Genomic DNA, 17,570 nt, shown 5'->3' on the forward strand with positions numbered 1-17,570 from the left:
TGGTTGTTTCAGCTCCAAATGAGTTTTGGCTTTCCTGACTTCATTCCTACATGTGCAAGCAATGTCTTTGCGCTCCTTTCAAGTAGCAGGTCCCAGTTTCCATCTTCTGTATGCTTCCTTTTTGTGTCTGAGGTCACTCAAGAGCTTTGTGTTCATCTACTCTGGCCTTCTGCCATGGTTGCTCAACCGTCTGAACATTGTTCTTGTGCTCTGAGGAGGTTGTCCTTGAAGATTTGCCAGCTTTGGGCCTTTGCTCTGCAGGGTATTTTCCCACAGATCTTGCCAAGCAGGCTCCTGAAATCTTCACATCTGAAGTCTAAAGCTGTAATTCTGTTTTTTGTCTTGCACACTCCTCTCAGGATCTGAAACTCCACAGTCTTGTGCTCACTGCAACCAAGACTGTCCTGTCCTTGATTGTCATCCCGCAGTTTTTCCTTGTTTGTAAGTAGCTGCAGCTCTTTGAGGGGATCAGGCTCCACATAATTCTTTAATTCTAGAACTCTCAAATTTCTGGAACTGAAGAGCTTATTTTTCCCTGTGTCATTGTCACCACCAGAGGCGTTACTGAAAGTGCATGAAAAAGGAGAAATGTCTACAAATATTACACTACAGAAAGTTCCGTTCCAACTTGGGACAGAAATGTGGCTTGGGGTTGATTTTTTTCTGAATCCATATATACTGGTGCTCTTTTTCTTAATTAAAAAAATCATCCTGAAACCAAAGAGAAGTAAATCACTGCAGGGCTTTCAACTCATTGTATTACGTAGTGGGAGAAGAGCGACCAGAAAAAGAACAGAAGAACTGAAAAAAAAGCTTTTAAATAGTTTGATGTCCCTCATTGATAACAGTCCCGGCACTTCTTTCTGCCTATTTGTGGATTCATGAGATAGGGGAAAAAGAGAACAAAAGCCCTGCTGCCCATCTCTTCTCTCTTCCAATGGGACATGTGCTCCAGCACCAGCCAAGTGCCATACCCAGATGGGCCTTTCCAAACCAAAGCCATGCCTTAGTGTGATGTTGCCCCTGAAGCCCTAGTTCTGAGACTGTTGTTAACAAAGTGATAAAGCAATTTTTCCTTTGATGACTAAAGAAGATGCTGTATATACCAACTGTTCCCCTGTATCATCCTATTCTTGCCTACTGGCCAAAATACCATTTTTGGTCTGGTATTACTTCTTAACTGACAGAATAACTGATTACCTGTACCTCAGCATGCTGCAGACTAAAGAGCATGGAGAAAGGAGGGAATTAGGGAAGCAGGGAAAGGGGACTGCTGGAGCACCAAGCTACAGGCAATGGCTGGCATTGTACAAACCAAAGTGATCTGCAGAGAAACAGCAACAAGTCTTCACTGCTATACTGATAAGTTCATTTTGTTTCCTGTATAGTGGGTAAAAAGGATTGCAATCTGTATCCCCATTATAGGGATCTTATAGGTTGCTTCCAACCTTGTGATTCTATGATTCTATGATTCTATGATTAGCATTTAGATTGGAGCAAATGTTTTGTTGCTCTATAAGAAAATCAAATTAGAACATTCTTTTTAGAAGTTCTTTCTTCTAGTATCTATAATCTATACCTTGAAAGGCATAAAGTTAGAAAGTAGAAACAATTTGCAGGGTATGTTAGTATACTATCTGAATATATCTGTAAGCAGATATTTGGCTTTTACTGGGATATTTGTAGAAAAAAATGATGCAACTGTTCTGGAAGTGTTATTTTTTTCTTTGCTAACTTTTGCTGAAGGTTTTATCTAAACTAGTGATACTCCTTTAGAAGAACCATAAAACGTTAGAGGGCTATGATGAGCATAAGCTGCTTAGTTTTTGGACAATTTTAAGTTGTCTGTAGATCTTGGAGATTTACATGGATGGAAACAATTGTGCTTGTCCCTTGCTCTGACAGAACAGCAGCACTTGTGCAAAACAAGTGTAAGAAGAGGTTTACATACATGACGATGTGATTTTTATTCATTTCCAGTAGACAGAGGTATAAATAATGGAATGGTTATGCACGTGACTGCCTGTGGTGAATGTTAGATCTGTATATAGCCCAAGTATTTGTTGTCTGACAAATGTTTTTACCCTTTTCTATTTGTGATTGCACAATGAAGTGACTCAGATTGTCCAGCTAAGTGCTCCATGCCTGAGGGAATACACACAAGCTGATTGATTAAATCACCTCTTTCACAAGCCAGGTAGTACTGGTCAGCTGAAGGACTGGCAAGCAGAAGAAAGGGAAAATACTGACTGAAAGTACTTGACACTATATATTGACACCACATTGGTATATATACACAATAGTTTAAATACTACATAATTTATTATTTTCTGTATTTTGACCAATTTCAGAACAGATGGGCCTAGACAGTTGTTTTCCACCTGTTCTTCCTAGTAGCTACACATTTCTTTCTTTCTTTCACAGTACACATTTGGTTATGAATGTTAGTCCTGTGGAACTACTGGAATATATTCTCCACTGGGGTATCTTGTCAGGTCCATCTGAAAAGCCAGTGCAGAAACAGCATGCCATAAATGCAGTAACCACTGTGAGCTCAGCATCCCAGTGCCTGAGGTCCTCCACCTACAGTTTACGCTGCCCTCTGCTTTGTCCCTAAATTAAATTAGAGTGATACTTTTAACTCTGTGACACTCAAAATAGCTCAAGACATGGTTATCTGAGAGGCCACTCCCTGTGTGATACTGCTGAAGGTGGCAGCAATTGGCTGTACTCAAGCTCTCAGCTCCTTCTTTTAAAAGACAGCACTGTGGCTGCAGAGGGTTTTCTTGCAGCGTCCTCAACCCTGTGGTCTGATACAGCAAGACTCCTCTTTTCAACCTTCAGAGAAGAGGTATGGTAACAAATAATTTGTGACTGTTCTTTTCTGTGGAGTGCTTTTGTTGGGAAGGGATAGATGTAGATAAGTCTGGCAAGATTTGGGGATTTTAAATTATGAGAACTGTGCCTGCATAGAAAGCACGTTCCTTCCAGCATTTTGTTTTAGTTGTGCACAAGAAAGATATGTTTCATTTGCCTCTCAGTTTCTGACAGCGAAAATTAAAAAGAAATTAAAAAGAAAAGCATTTATTTTGGCCTTACCAAAAGGCAAAGGTGTTCTGTGGGATTATTTAAAACTTTACAGCAAAATTAAGTCAGTGTAATATCATAATTTTGCAGCTTACTTAAATTGTGATTGTGACTGAAATTCTTCAGTTTTGAGATATAATATTACCTCTAATGAGTGATGAAATAGATAGTGAAAGATAGAGCAACGTCTAACAATTTTTCATGTGTTAGGAGAGAGTGCAGCCTTCTTCTAACAGATGGTTTCATCCCAGCTCTGCCCTGTGGTAACCAAAGGGATTTTTTACATAGAAGTAATGCTAGGAAAGACATGCTAATATTTTGAGCTGTCCATTAGTGGGCTTCTCCCACTCTCCCTGGAGACTTTGCTGGCAGCAATAGATTCTGGCTATCACACAACATGCAGCTTGGGGTTCATGCAGCATAGTTCCATCTGAATTTCAACCCCCACAGAAGCCCCAGGAACGGGAGTTTGTTTTACTTGTTCACTGCCCTGCCGTAATTCACTTAACCAGGGGTTAAGTACATAACTAGTACAAGTTCAGGTTACCTACCTTAACTTCCTCAGAGGTAGACTTTGAATCCTGTAGTCACAGGAGGATTATAAGCACTCCCCACAGAGCAATTTGTTTTAAGATAGGTGGGCTATGTCCCTCTTCACTGTAAATATGGCTGTTGCAAACGAGAGACCTAACTTTTGAATGGTTGTAATTAAATAAGACCAATCCCACCCAAGTGTACTGGGAAAGGCAACAAGTGAATAGTAAATGATTTTTTGTCCTGGGCTGTAAGTCACTGTCCCCAGCTCTAAGTATCTCCTTAACATTTTCTGAGAGGAGATGATGGAAGAGTAGATAGACTCTATTGCTGATTACTCCAAACAAGGGAAACAAGTGGCAGCCACTAATATGTAAATCATTATTAAAAGCATTTATTTTGCCATTATTAATTTGGTTATATAGGACTTTCAACACTGATGTCCCTCTCTGTGAATGGAGAAACTAGCTAGAGTGTGCTTTGGACAAAAGGCTGGAAACCTCAGGTGCACCTAAGTGATGACATACATAGGCACAACAAGAAGCAAAAAGGGGAATACGTGATAAAATACGTGATAAAACATGATAAAATATCCACCTTTAGGGATGTCAAAAATAGCCAGTTTGAGAAGCTTGGTCACGATGCTCAACCTGACTAAAAAAGAAATGGTGAAGTAACTAAAATAATAGAAAAAGTAGAAATGGTCCATTTGTTTCAACACTTTACTTGTTTCCCACAAGGCACTAAAAAAGTCCTGTGGAAGATAAGAAATATAACTCTATTCCAGGCAAAAGAGTTGTTTAACAGGAATGAAAAGCACAATTCTACTACCGTTTCAAATATTTCTTTTAACAGGTCCTTCAAAAAACAAAGGCGATGGTGAAGATTTGCTGTTCTCTCCTCCTGTTAAGTTTGCTCAGTGTGCAGCTAAAAGCCAACCCTGGACTCAAAGTGAGAATCACTCAGAATGCCTTGGAGTATGGTAGGTGTGCTGAAGCTTGTGGTGATACTGCACTGAATCCTGATACGACAGACATCTTCAGTAGTGAGGGCAGTGGGAGGAAGTGAGCTAGTCAAAGGCTATAGAGAAGAGGAATGATTAAGAGCACAATAATTTATTCACATCCATCCCGTCAGCAAGCAGTGTTTTAAAATCTGCTAACGTGGTAGCACATAAATATAAACCTACTGTCAGTATCAAAGGCAACTGAACCAGTCTTTCTTTTCCTTCAGCCAAGAAGGTTGGACTAGAGATCCTGAAGAAGAATATGGAGAAGGAGCAATTCCCTGATTTGACAGGCTATGAGAGATTTGGGCTTGGTAATGTCAACTACAACATCTCAAGGTAAGTAACAGTCCTAGAAAAATAGTTCTGGTAATATGCTACTGTAATATTTAGCTCTGTGCATGGATTATAATGGGAATGTTGATGTGTTTTACGGTAATTGTTGCTTAAAGGAGGGCACGTGTAGCTTACATCCGAAGCCTGATGAAGTCAAAGCAAAAATTCTCTTGATTAACCTCTGTTTGGATAAAGTTATCTGGTCTAATTTAGTCAGCTAAGCCCTTGCTATGATCAGTGGAGGAAGATTTACGTACCCAGAAGGCAGTTACACCTATGACTTAGACACCTATTCTAGAACGAGTTTAAACATCCTCTTCAGCTGTCACTGTTTCTCCATTGACCACATGGGGAGCCCAGAGGAACAGCTTTCCAGCTTCCAGGTGGCTGGAGCAGACCAAAGTGGAAGCTAGATCAGAATTAGCTGCAGACCATGAGTACAGCTGTGAGAATGGATTTTAAAATGCTGCCCAGTGTAACATAGCTCCTGGCCCTGGTAACTATCCCTACCAATTCGGTCACTGGAGTTAGAGACTCCCAGGAACAGCTGCTGAATGAAAGGACATTTTCACTTTATTCTGCTTGTTGCAGTTGCCTTGCTAAAACCATCAGGACTTCCACCTGAATAAATTATCCCACTGCACAGTGTGATTCTGAATGCAAGCACACATACTGTGTAGCAAACAGATATTAAGTCCTTCTAAGGCAGCCAGCCTTATGATGCACAAATCACGCAGAAATATTACATGTTTTGAAATACTAAAAAAGGCAAAGCTGCAAAATATGTGGGGTCTCCATGTATAAACACACAGGTCAGTTTTTAGATATAACACTTTTAGGTGTTTAGTTTGCAGTGTTATTAAGTTCATTAGGTGCCCTGTTGGTTGCTCAGCACTTGAAAAATATGCTTTAATGACTTATTTGTGCAAAAAAAAAAAAAAAGTGTAAAACTAAATGATACCATAAGAGTGGAGTAGCAGTTATGAGTCCTGCTTGCCTGAAAAAGTGTGAGCAGGACAAATCAAGTAAAATGTGAGGTTGCCTGAAATACTCATTTTTATTTTCATTTTTTTCCCTTATCTTTCCCATGCTGTAGAATAAGAGTCACTGCTGTTGAATTCCCCAACGTTTCCATCTCCCTCATACCCAGGAGTGGGATAAAACTGGTGATTAGAAACGCTTCTCTCACCATCAATATGAACTGGAATATAAGGACCTGGATGTTGTACGTGTAGCCTCGTGTTCTGGGATTTTTCTTGATGAAAAATATAAAAAAACAAGTATTAGTTTGTCCTGTGAGCTCTTCATGGCAGAAGTGGTCTTTAACAGCTCAGAGAAAAAATCCAGTAACAGTCTGGTTCTCATTGACAGGAGGGGTAGTAGGTCTACCTACAACATGGCATGAGCTTCAGTGCAGCTCACAAACAAAGGGTAGAGGCCTTCACTGAGGCTCTGCACAGCTCTTTCTCACAACCAGGCTATGAACAGTTTGATCAGAAATACCACAGCTTCACCACACTGGAGCTGGTCTTGAGCACGGGCTGCCAAACCCCTGGGATGGTGGTGGGGAGGAGGGCACTCCAGGCCCTGAAACAGGTTTGCCTTTTAACAGACATAATCCAGTTGCCTTTGCTGTGGGCATGTCTCTTAACTATACACAAACTGCTTTAGAACAGTGAGTTACCTGTTTTTCCTAATTCAGCACGTTTCAAAACTCCTAGCATGGAAATTTGTGTAGAATACACGATTGTTTTCACTATGAGCAATACAATGAAAAGTATTCAGACAAACATCTTCATCTTCAGTGAACAGCAAGAATCTGTTTAAGCTTTGGAGAGCCTTTAATGTTCACTAAAATAGGTTTTTCAGTTGTTTATGTACTTCTACTTTATGCAGCAAAGACGGTGGAAGAAGCACAGTGCACATTTCCAAGGTGTTTGTTACTGCAGTCTTTTCAACACCCCTGGATAGTATGGGTCGTACTTCAGTGTCACTTAACAGCTGTCATACGACTTCTGGTGATACAGACATCAAGTTGAATGGAAAAAGTGGGTAAGTGCAAGAGATCTGTGTACATGCTGGGAGAAAATAAATGTCAATGAACGGCACAAAGACAACTTCACAAAATAGGAGAACTAGAATTGCTGTTAGGTGTCTGTAAAGAACACAGGTGAGAATCAGGGCCCTAATCTAGTGCTCAAGTGGCCAAGTTTAACCTCTGTTCTCATCTTTGTGTACCGTCATTTGAGTAGAGAATAAATACAGCAACTTCTGTCAAATCAAATATTCCCTTGTGCTTCTTCAACACAGAATTCTTTCCAAGTACAGCTCTAATCTTCAACTCTAGGCAGAAGCCATATGCTTATACTATGCTTTATGTACTTTAGATCAGAAAGCTATAAAAAAAAAGAACCAGACTGCTGTCTATCGTTCCTCTTGATATAAACCTGTGCAATGTGATTTCTTGTATTTCTTATATTTCTCTCACTGTCTGAATATAGCTCTTGTCACCTGGCTTTGGTTTTCTGTTTGGTTGGGGTTTTTTTTATATGCTTTGAGAATTCCTACTGCACAGACTATTTATTTTGTGTTTACACAATAGTGCTAATAGAAACAAATTATTATTCATAAAGATGAGCCCAGTCTAATTACTGAGTAAAATTACCTCCTTTTCAGTGGTAGCTCCCTGATAGCTCTTGAATTTCAGAAAGCTCCCACGTGCACTGGTATATCACGCTTAGAGACCACTGAAGTCATGTTCCACAGAGATGTCTGATTTCCTGTTAATGACTGTAGTACTTGACCCATGAATTGTTTTTTTCTTTTCCTGTAGCTTCCTGCACGATTTCTTTATCAAATATCTGAAGAAACCCATTCACAGGAACTTGGCCACTAATGTAAGCCTTTCAGATTGTGTATGGTAGAGTTTAAGGAATATCACTTTCAGATGTCAGCGCTGGGAACTTGGCAAAGGATGAACTAGAAAAATTATAGTTTGGTTCTGGCCTGATCGGCACACTTATTGCTTTGCCAGACAGAGAAGCTTCCAAATAAAATGTTGAGTTTGTGGCTGAGATATTAACTGATCCAGAGATAGGTGAGTTTCAACCAGAGCCAGAATGTGCAGTTATTTTCCCATTCCAGTGCAGAGCAGGACTGTGTGCCTGTGTACAGACATCCTGGTTGTCAGGTAATGTTCACTCTCAGCAGGTAAAACACATACTGTGTGACACACAGATCTCATGATACACCATTGGACAGTATGACTTATTTAAACCTCATGGTTTCAAAGAGATGAGCAGTTGTGACAACATCCTGCCTATCGCCTCTAAGAAGGTAGAGCTTGAGATGGGTGTGATTCTGCTCCAAGACAGGGATCTGCTCTGAGACCAATATGAGATCTCCTTCTCACACTTCCTAAACTGTGGATTTGTCACCCCCATCAGGCTGCCTTTAGCAACTTTCCACTTCATTGCCTAAAGGCAGCTCTGACACAGGCCATGCTTGCATTGCACAGAATAGATAACCATAGAGTCATGGAATCATTTAGATTGGAAAAGACCACTAGGATCATCTAGTCCAACCAGATAAGATGCAGCGAGGAGATTTATTATTGGAGTTCTCTTTAAAGTGACTGAAGAAAGACATGTTCCTTTAGAAACAGATTTTAGTGCATTGAATCACCTCCTGGACCTGATAGCTGAAGAAAAACAACCTTAGGTATTTTGACAATTGCTGAAATTGTAACATAAGGAGACAGATTTGCTAGCACACAGGTAAGGGGTGTATACAGATCCGTGATAATCATGCTGTAACTTGAGTATGCTTTTATGCAGTCTTGTCCCAACATCAGATCTGGGATCCAGCTGATAGCTAAGGACCTCCAATCACTGAATGGTGAGTCACCTGTGATATCTTTTCTTTCTGCCTCTCATCTTCTGTCCAGTGAAATTCTCTAGTTTCCTTAACAGCAGCTGGATAGCAAAGCCTCCAGGAGCTGTATCAGAACCCACACTCTGTCTACTCCTTTACTTAGAAGACCACAGGTAAATAAAAGAAATGATACTTGGACAAGAAAAGGACATTTCTGAGAAGCCAAGGACTTGGGAACTATTCTTAAGTTGTACTTTTGATGTTAGGAATGCAACTTAGAGATCACACAGCATTTACTATCAGTGCTGTGTGGCCTCTGAGGACTCTTACGCTCTTCTGCTTAAAAGAAAAGAAAGAAAAAATATTTTCTTATGTTAACCATTTTAGATTTGCAGGAAGCAGCCAAATTGTTGAGCAGACACAATCTGCAAAACACAAATGCCTAAATAGACCAGGCAACCACCCTTTTCTGGGGAAATATTTGCAAATCAGAGGTACTTCAAATACTCTCGTGCTGCTTAACAAGAAAACCCACTACAGCCATGGGCATTTCCTTTTTCATTTGGTTAAACAAAATGTACTTTTCCACTCTGAGAAAACATTAGACAAACTAAAAAAAGATGCTTTGAAGAACATACCAGTAAAATGTCAAGCCTTAGGTCAGAAATTATGTTTGGATATCACAGGTTTTTTTTCCTACCCTTTGGAGCACGTGTCATTTTCCTTCAGGTGCTGACTTAGTTTTAATGCACATAAAATTCATTCTGTTGTTGTATAATATTGGGCATTTTGCTTTGTTTGCCACATACACAGTCCCAGTGCGAATTGATGATTTGGCTGAAATTGACTACTCCTTAAACAGCTTGGAAGTATTCCGACCATACATTGACATGGCCTTAAAGGTAACTGCTGTAGTGTTATTTGCCAGGATTGCAAGAGACAAGAGACAAGAGAAAAATGAGTATCTGATATGCAAGTCTTGGGTAATGTCACTGATACTGCAAAAGATAATGTGAGTGATTTTAGGATTGTCTGAGCTAACTTTTGTGCATTCTTTCATCTGCACACATTACTTGCTGATTTTGACCTTTGTCATTTTAAAGACCCATCTTGTAACTGAGACCATTGGCTGGCTCTGGGCAACAGTTTTCAAATCTAAATTTTTGGAAATGGGGAAAGGAGACAGTAAAGCTTTTCAATAAGGAGGTCATTCAATGCATAAGTCCTTCATTTGGTTTTCTGAGGTGGTAGACTGTCTTCAGTAGGTGATCAGCATCTGAAAAGAGAAGTCTCACGTATCATCTGTGAAGGTGTCCAGTCTCTGGAATTTGTCTTCACCACCTGCTTGAAAGCACCAGAGCTCCAGGGTGTAATACAAATCCTATGTACTTACTTATACAACAAATGCATAGCTTAAGCAAAGGGAAAAAAAGCCTGCGGTCATTTCAAAGTCATGTTTTGATTCTGACTTTTTGTATTAAATCTCTGAATATACATTTCAGGGGATGGTCTACCCAGCTGGAAATTATACTGGCCCTCCCTATGTGGCAACTCCCATTGCTATCCCGGACCAAAGTGACTCCATGCTCTACCTTGCCTTCTCCGAGTATTTCTTTCAGACATTCTTATTTTCTTACTACACAGCAGGGGCCTTCAACATCACCATTGCAAAGGAAGTAAGTAGGACACGGGAATGGGGTCAGAGTGGCTCGGTCATTCAGTGTGGAGCTTTGACCTGCCAATTATCAGTATGCAATAGATTCACTGCTAATTGGGCTGTGAGGTCCTGAGACAGTAGAGCACAAACGCTAAGGTATTGCAATGCTCATTTTATGTTCTGTACAGATTCCTCAGTCCACAACCAGAGATGCCTGGTTCCACTGAGTAAAGTACTTAGCCACATAAAAGAAATTTTTTATAGACCTGTGGAATAGTCAAGAGATGGTCACATAACTTACTCTGGGCAATTTAGCTGCCTTAGTGGCTTTTTCCTGATGGGTCTTTACAGAGTAAAAATGCTACAGAGACCATGGAAGCAAAGCATAAGACAAAACAACTATGATTTGGAGCTAGGCAAACTTGGATATACAGTCTACAGGAGGTTCACTAAGTCCTCAGACCTAAAGACTGCAACGCAAACTAAGATAGTATAAAGCATTTGCTTTCCCAGGAAGTACCTTGACCTGAGTTATTGGGAATAAGCTTTAAGTATACTGAGTCTCTTAAGAATATTTCTGAGAACAAAAGGTATAAAACCAAAGATCCATTGAAATGACAGTAATAATGCATTAAAGAAAAGCTGAGAATGGTGGTCAAACCTGGTGAATTGATTTCTTTTATCTTTATTTTTCTCCCCAGGCTTGCAGATATTTAAATATAAGCACTGAGATGTTTGGTAATATCATCCCCAAGGTGAGTGTCATTACTTTCACAAACTGTTAGAAAACTGCCCAGTGTGAGTGTTAGACACCTCAATACTGGCGTGTCCCAAAGGCCTTGTAGGTGCAGTGGGGCTCTTGCTCTGGAAAAATGGACATATGCATGCATGGTAGCAGCAGAGGAGATGGACCTTGTCACCTCCCATCCCCACAACTGAATGACTATTATCAAACTTGGCCATAATCTTGTACATCAATCTTTACTCCAGTCACTGTTTCAACACTTACAGCAGTTCCCACATCAAACTAGTCCTAGATAGGGAAAAGCTCCCAGTCTAAATTCTGATCTGGGAGAACTCTGCCAGAGCTTCCAGTCAGAAATAACTTATTTCTCCTGCCCATATGTGCATAATTGCCTTTGTTTCACTGCTAGCCTGTGACTGACTAGCAGAAAGCAATACAGTAAAGACCTGGGAAGGGACTGTAGTGCTCACGTGCAGTAAAGCGAGCTAACAGATGGGCAGGAAACATTACATCCATTGAAAAGAGAAGGCAAATGTACAGGATTTCCATTTACTTTAGGAAGAGGAGAAGAATATAACAGAAGAGATATAAGAGATACAAGCATGCATGGCTTCTACCAGCATTCTCAAACAGAATAAGAAATCAAAATGAGCACAGGAGACCCCAGCCCTTGAATGCCTAGGATGGATAATTCTGGATTTGTGCTTCTAAGAATCACAGAATCATAGAATCATTAAGATTGGAAAAGACTACTAAGATCACCTGGTCCAACCACCCCATGATACCCACTGACCATGTCCTCAGTGCCACATCCACACGGTTCTGAAGCACCTCCAGGGACAGTGACTGCACCACCTCCCTGGGCAGCCTGTGCCACTGCAGCACCTCTCCTTCTGAGAATAATTTTTTCTTAACAGGCAACTGTAAGAACTTCGTATATTTGTCTGCTTCCTGTATGATACTAGGTTCCCTCCTTAGAAATCTAAGATTGCTTCAAGAGCAATTGTCATGTGGTCTTCTTAATAAAATGCCATGAGCATTTACACTAATATTCCACCTCTCTAAGTAATGAGCTTGTGAACCTCTGCGCTCTTTAGGCAATGGAGAGTCTGAGGCTCCTCACAGGACAGTCCACAGCAGGTATCTGTCTTATGAGATGGATTAATCTCAAAGTGAATGACCCTTGAGCTCCTTTATTATTACTTAAATGTCATATTTTGTTCCATTCCTTTCCTGTGTTCACAGACTAATATTTAATTTAATTTCTCTAAAAGTGATACAGAGGAAATAATATTTCTAGAGTGGAAAGAACTTACCATTGCATTCCTGATTCAGCCAAGATTGGTGATTTATCACCACTGAAAATTTCTATTTCCAGCTTGTATTAAAGAATTTTATGTTAGCAGCTGTTCTTAACCTCATCTTAAACAACCAATAGCTCTGAGAAAATGTATATTCCAACCTGTTCTACAAGAAGAGCATTTCTCTGACTTTTTTGATTTTGCCTTGGAATCATGCAGATAGCCAAATACTCAACTATACCGTATCCAGTTATGATGAAGCTAATGGCCACTGAAATACCTCTCATCAGCTTGCAGCAGGATTCTTTTACTCTAGCGATTCAGGAATCCATGGAGGTGTTTGCTGTCCTGCCAGACTCAACCACTCAGTCATTGTTCACAGTGAATGTAGTAAGTACAATAAACAAGGTAACATTTAACTCAGGGCTAAATATACTTGTTCTTTCCTGCTGTTAGAATTCTCTACAACAAAGTACCATATTTTTAGTATTTAAACATTCAAGTTCCCTTTAGTCACTGATGATGCTGTGTGGCCCCACTTAACCTACTGGAAGGGGAAGAAATTTTTCTATGGGGAAGAAGTTTTTCCTGTAGATAAATGAGAATCCAAATAAATTGACACTGATTAACCAAAGATTTGTTCTCTGGAATAATTTTTGTAAGCATGGGTCATGTCCCATGACATCTTGTTCTTCTAACTGAAAATGGGTCTTGATTAGTGAAATCTCATTATCCACATTTCACCTGGCCATGGAAGAACCCCACATACACAAAACAGCTCCTATACACAGCCAGGAAGACGGTGCTTCTGCATTTGTGAGTAATTCTGAGCAAGGGTTCTGTTTTCTGTGTCTGTAAACCCATGGTTTCTTTCTTCTGCAGGCAGCCAACACCAGCATTGCTCTGAATGTCTTTGACCAGAAACTCACAGGCTCATTATGTCTGAACAGGTAATTCAACAAGGTTGGCCTGTGCCTGTCTGGAAAACAACACTAGCAATCTCAGCATTGCAGTTTTTACATGTGATCAGCTAACTATAACTTACTCTCTCTTCTGAGCTAGGTATGCAGGGCAGTTATGATGATCATGAATAATTTGAGAGCTTCCCTCATTCCTTTCCAACTAGTTAAGATACATCTGCTCTCTAGTCTGTCCTGTGCAGGGGTCCAGGACACAGAAAAGAACATGGACACCTGCAGTTTTCTCTATGTAGAGTTAGGGGGAGATGCCCCAAGAGAAGCACCACAATGTCTAGACTTCAGAAAGCCAAAGCAGAGAGACTTGGACATTTAAAAATCTACAGTATTACATTATAGAGAGAGAGGCTCTGTAAACCACAGCCTTATAGCTGGGAATTGGGACACTTACTTCACAAAAGACTCCTTGGCAACAAAAAAGTATGCAGATTCTTTCAGGACACAGCAATGTTAGGAATGTAAAGAGGATAGTGTCAATAGTATTGGGGATTTTTTTTTTCCAGCACAATTAAGAGAAAAAAATTGGAAGCATGCAAGTAATTGGATACTTGAATATGTATGGAAAAGTATAAGTATTTGAAGTTGGAAACATTGACATGAGCAGCACAGCCATCAGTGGCAGTACCATACTGGGAACAGTCATTCATCCCACCCCTAGAAAGGCTCACATCAAAGTATTATGCTTACATACCAAATCCTTGCAAGTGTTCTGAGAGCATGCACATCCATAATGCTGGCCCTACTAACATCAAATACTGATTGGATTTTCAAGACATAGCACAGAAGAAGTGCACTCACATCCCTGGCTACAGCTCTTCTAGGATTTTTCTGCATGCATGTATAGCTATGCCCTAAGAGATCACATCTTTCTCAAGTAAAAGATATTGCTTCAAGAGTCTCCTTACAGATGTCTTATAAGGCCTAGAGCTCTGAAGCAGTGACTGTACATCTAGAATAATACCTGTTTGTCCTTTCTAGTGACTCATCTCATTTCACTTCTTTCCCTCAGGCTCCAGTTCTCCCTCGCCCATTCCAATGTTGGCTCTTTTGAGGTAAGTTTAAACACATAGGAAATACAAACCAGGACTATTAATGATATCAAGGCTAAAGTAGTAAAGAGTAAAGATATCAAGGCTAAGCAGCTAAATTTTATCTGTATTCCTAAATCATTTGGCTTCATTCCTGGATGTCTCTTTTCCTGTCTTCTGGCAGCCATCTCACTGCTGTTGATTAAAAAATAATAAAAAAAAAAATAATAAGTTTATTCTTTGAGGCAATTCAGTGTTCTGAAAATTAAATATTCTGAAGTTTTCCTGACTAATGTATCATATTTTATCAGTAACTAGAGAGATGTCTCAAATCACAGCCGTGGAATCTGCGCACAGCAGCAATCTGAACTCTGGCAGTAGGTGGAGAAAGTGTGCTGCAGTCTGGGCAATCACATGTAGAACTGTGAGCATTTGCATTTTGCATCTCACTTTCTGCATCATTTCAAAGACTTAAGATCCAAAGGTTACTTTAGCTAATGGCTCTCTGGAGCTAAATGAAAGCCAAAAGCTGAATGAAAGCCTACAGACTTCACCCAGAATGTGGGAATGATGATTCTGCCACTATCTGAAAGTGATGTCTAACTCCGTTCATTTTTTTTGTTGTTGTTTGTGACAGATCTCATTTCTGGAGAACATCCTGTCTTATATTTTACAAACTGAAGTAATTCCATCAGCCAATGGTAAGGCTATAACACCAACCTGTATCATGTGGTTGAAACACCTGAGGGATGGGATGCCATTCAGAGAGATCCAGACAGGCTCAAACAGTGGGCACAGGAGAACCTCATGAAGTTCAGCAAATCCAAGTGTGGGGTCTTTCACCTGGGTCGTGGCATCCCCTACTATCAGTATGAGCTGGGAAATGAAAGGATGGAACACAGCCTTGCTGAAAAAGACTGGTGCATAACAGCTGGACATGAGCCAGCAGTGTGCCCTCACAGCCCAGAAAGCCAACTGTATCCAGGCCTGCATCCAAAGCAGCATGGCCAGCAGGGCAAGGGAGGTGATCCTGCCTCTCTGTTCTGTACTAGTGAGACCTCACCTGGAGTACTGTGTCCGGATGTGGAGTCCTCTGTACAGGAAAGACATGGAGCACATCCACAAAAATGGTCCAAAGGATGGAACACCTCTCCTATGAGGATAGGCTGAGAGAGCTGGGGTGTTCAGCTGGAGAAGAGAAGGGTCCAGGGAGACATTGAAAGTGGCCTTCCAGTATCTAAAGGGGAGCTGTAAGAAGGAATGGGACAGACTCTTTAGCAGAGTCTGTTGTCCTATCAGACAAGGGGAAATGGTTTCAAACTAAAAGAGGGGAGATTTAAACTGAGAAAAATACAGTAAGTTATAGCAGTGAAGTGAAGCAAGGTAGTGAAGCAGATCCTTGGAGACATCCAAGGTTGGGCTGGTAGGGCTCTCAGCACCCTGCTCAAGCTGTAGATGTTCCTGTTCATTGCAGGGGAGTTGGACTAGATGGCCTAAAGGTCTCTTTAAACAATTCATTTGATTCTATGATTCTGTTCTTCTAAGAATCAGCTAAAAGCTTTCAGCTGAGTGGGTGATTCTAGGAACTTTTGACATTCTGCTGACGTTACTGGTTCCTATTAACTCAGGTGGAACGTGACCTTCGGCTAGTAAGCAGCAGAACAGGAAGCCAGATTTGTAAGGTTCTAATTTCTGAATAAACAGGAGGTTGTTGAAGGGCAGATATTTATTATCTTTCTCATGCATCCCTAAATCACTCTGTTTGTCTTTTCCTAAGCTAAACTATCCAAAGGATTCCCTCTTCCCAATTTGGCCAATGTTACCTTCATAAGACCTCGTATTACAATCGCACAGGTGAGATTTTAACATTCTTATGAAAAAGATTTTTTTCTTTACTTACCTTCCACTAATACAGGGAATTTTTTGGATTTTGAACTAGTTAAGCAGTAAAAAAAACTGGATCTAAACTGAGATCTGTAATAATTGTAGAATCCTATTAGATACAAATCTATCCCTTGAGTCTATCTCTTGAAATACTCTCTAGATCTCAGTTTGAACATACAGATTGTTGCTAGACAGTCAGTCAGTACAATGCTATTGCTGACAGATGAATTTCCAGAAGATGGGTAAGCGTGGTGCATTTCTCCATTTGCTTACCAGCTTCTCAGATATTTTCTGCTTTGCACAGTCAGCCCCAAATCCTTCTTTGGGGCCAGGCCCAATAGGCAACTCAGGAAAGGCAATGCAAAGGGTGTTTTAAAATCTTTTTTTGCATCCCACATACCTTGAAGCATCCAGGTATGCAATCCCTACAAAAAAATAATTGTTTGGAAGTTGCTTTCAGTGACTCTAGCTGCCAATCACCTTACAAGCTAATTATGTACAAAGGATATTAATGGTTCTGTGGGACCCATTTCCCACCTCACTTTCTCTAGTCAATTTTCACATCATTAGCTAGGAATGAGAGGACATGGGTGAACTGGGCTGGTAGTTGGACCAGGTGATCTTAGTGGTCCTTTGTAACCTTAACGATTCCATGCCAGCACATTGCAAGGGGATAACACAGCGGGCAAAGATGGGGCTCTCCTGCAGTTTGAAAGACAAGAGTTTAATAGAGCTCATTACTCCCAAGTCCCAGCTGTCTTCAGTAGACTTTCTGACTTTCAACAGTAGGAGTTGAATTTGAAAAAAAAAGTTTTTGTTTTTGTTTTTTTTAAATGTTGTACTTCATAGCATTTCTGTGACCGTTCTTCTCCCCACAGGGATATGTGTTGATTTCTACCGATGCTCACTACAAGCACTGAAGGGCAAGAATCACCGCCTGTTAGGCATGAACCTGAAATTAATAACGGGACTGTTGAAATAAAGCCTTGTCTACACACTTTTTGTGTCTGTCTTCCTGAAAGGTGCCGCCGCCTCTCACAAGAAGTGCACTGTCAGTTCTGTGAGTAAGTTCTATGCATTGAGCAGGCTGAGGCGCTCGGAGGGAAAATGGCGCAGCACGTCCTGCGGTTCTCTGCATCCCC

At 40.6% G+C, this 17,570-nt stretch overlaps 1 protein-coding gene across 2 annotated transcripts; it reads left to right on the forward strand.

The window, feature by feature from the left end:
- Positions 1-119: 119 nt before the first annotated feature.
- Positions 120-17,412, forward strand: LOC125696968 (BPI fold-containing family C protein-like). 2 transcript variants are annotated; one of them, XM_048953389.1, is made up of 16 exons: positions 120-2,851; positions 4,477-4,603; positions 4,855-4,966; positions 6,060-6,188; positions 6,860-7,015; positions 7,797-7,860; positions 8,800-8,860; positions 9,650-9,738; positions 10,339-10,512; positions 11,195-11,248; positions 12,759-12,929; positions 13,422-13,489; positions 14,526-14,568; positions 15,182-15,245; positions 16,322-16,398; positions 17,307-17,412. In XM_048953389.1, the coding sequence occupies exons 2-16, from the start codon at positions 4,498-4,500 to the stop codon at positions 17,346-17,348; spliced, it is 1,410 nt and encodes a 469-aa protein (XP_048809346.1). In that variant the 5' UTR covers positions 120-2,851; positions 4,477-4,497; the 3' UTR covers positions 17,349-17,412. The 2 variants fall into 2 exon arrangements, with proteins under 2 accessions (XP_048809346.1, XP_048809354.1); XM_048953397.1 differs by lacking the exon at positions 120-2,851 and having other exon boundaries at positions 4,225-4,603.
- The last annotated feature ends 158 nt before the right edge of the window (positions 17,413-17,570 follow it).

The sequence above is a fragment of the Lagopus muta genome, chromosome 1 (assembly GCF_023343835.1).
Source record: "Lagopus muta isolate bLagMut1 chromosome 1, bLagMut1 primary, whole genome shotgun sequence".
In the NCBI taxonomy this organism is placed as follows: domain Eukaryota; kingdom Metazoa; phylum Chordata; class Aves; order Galliformes; family Phasianidae; genus Lagopus; species Lagopus muta.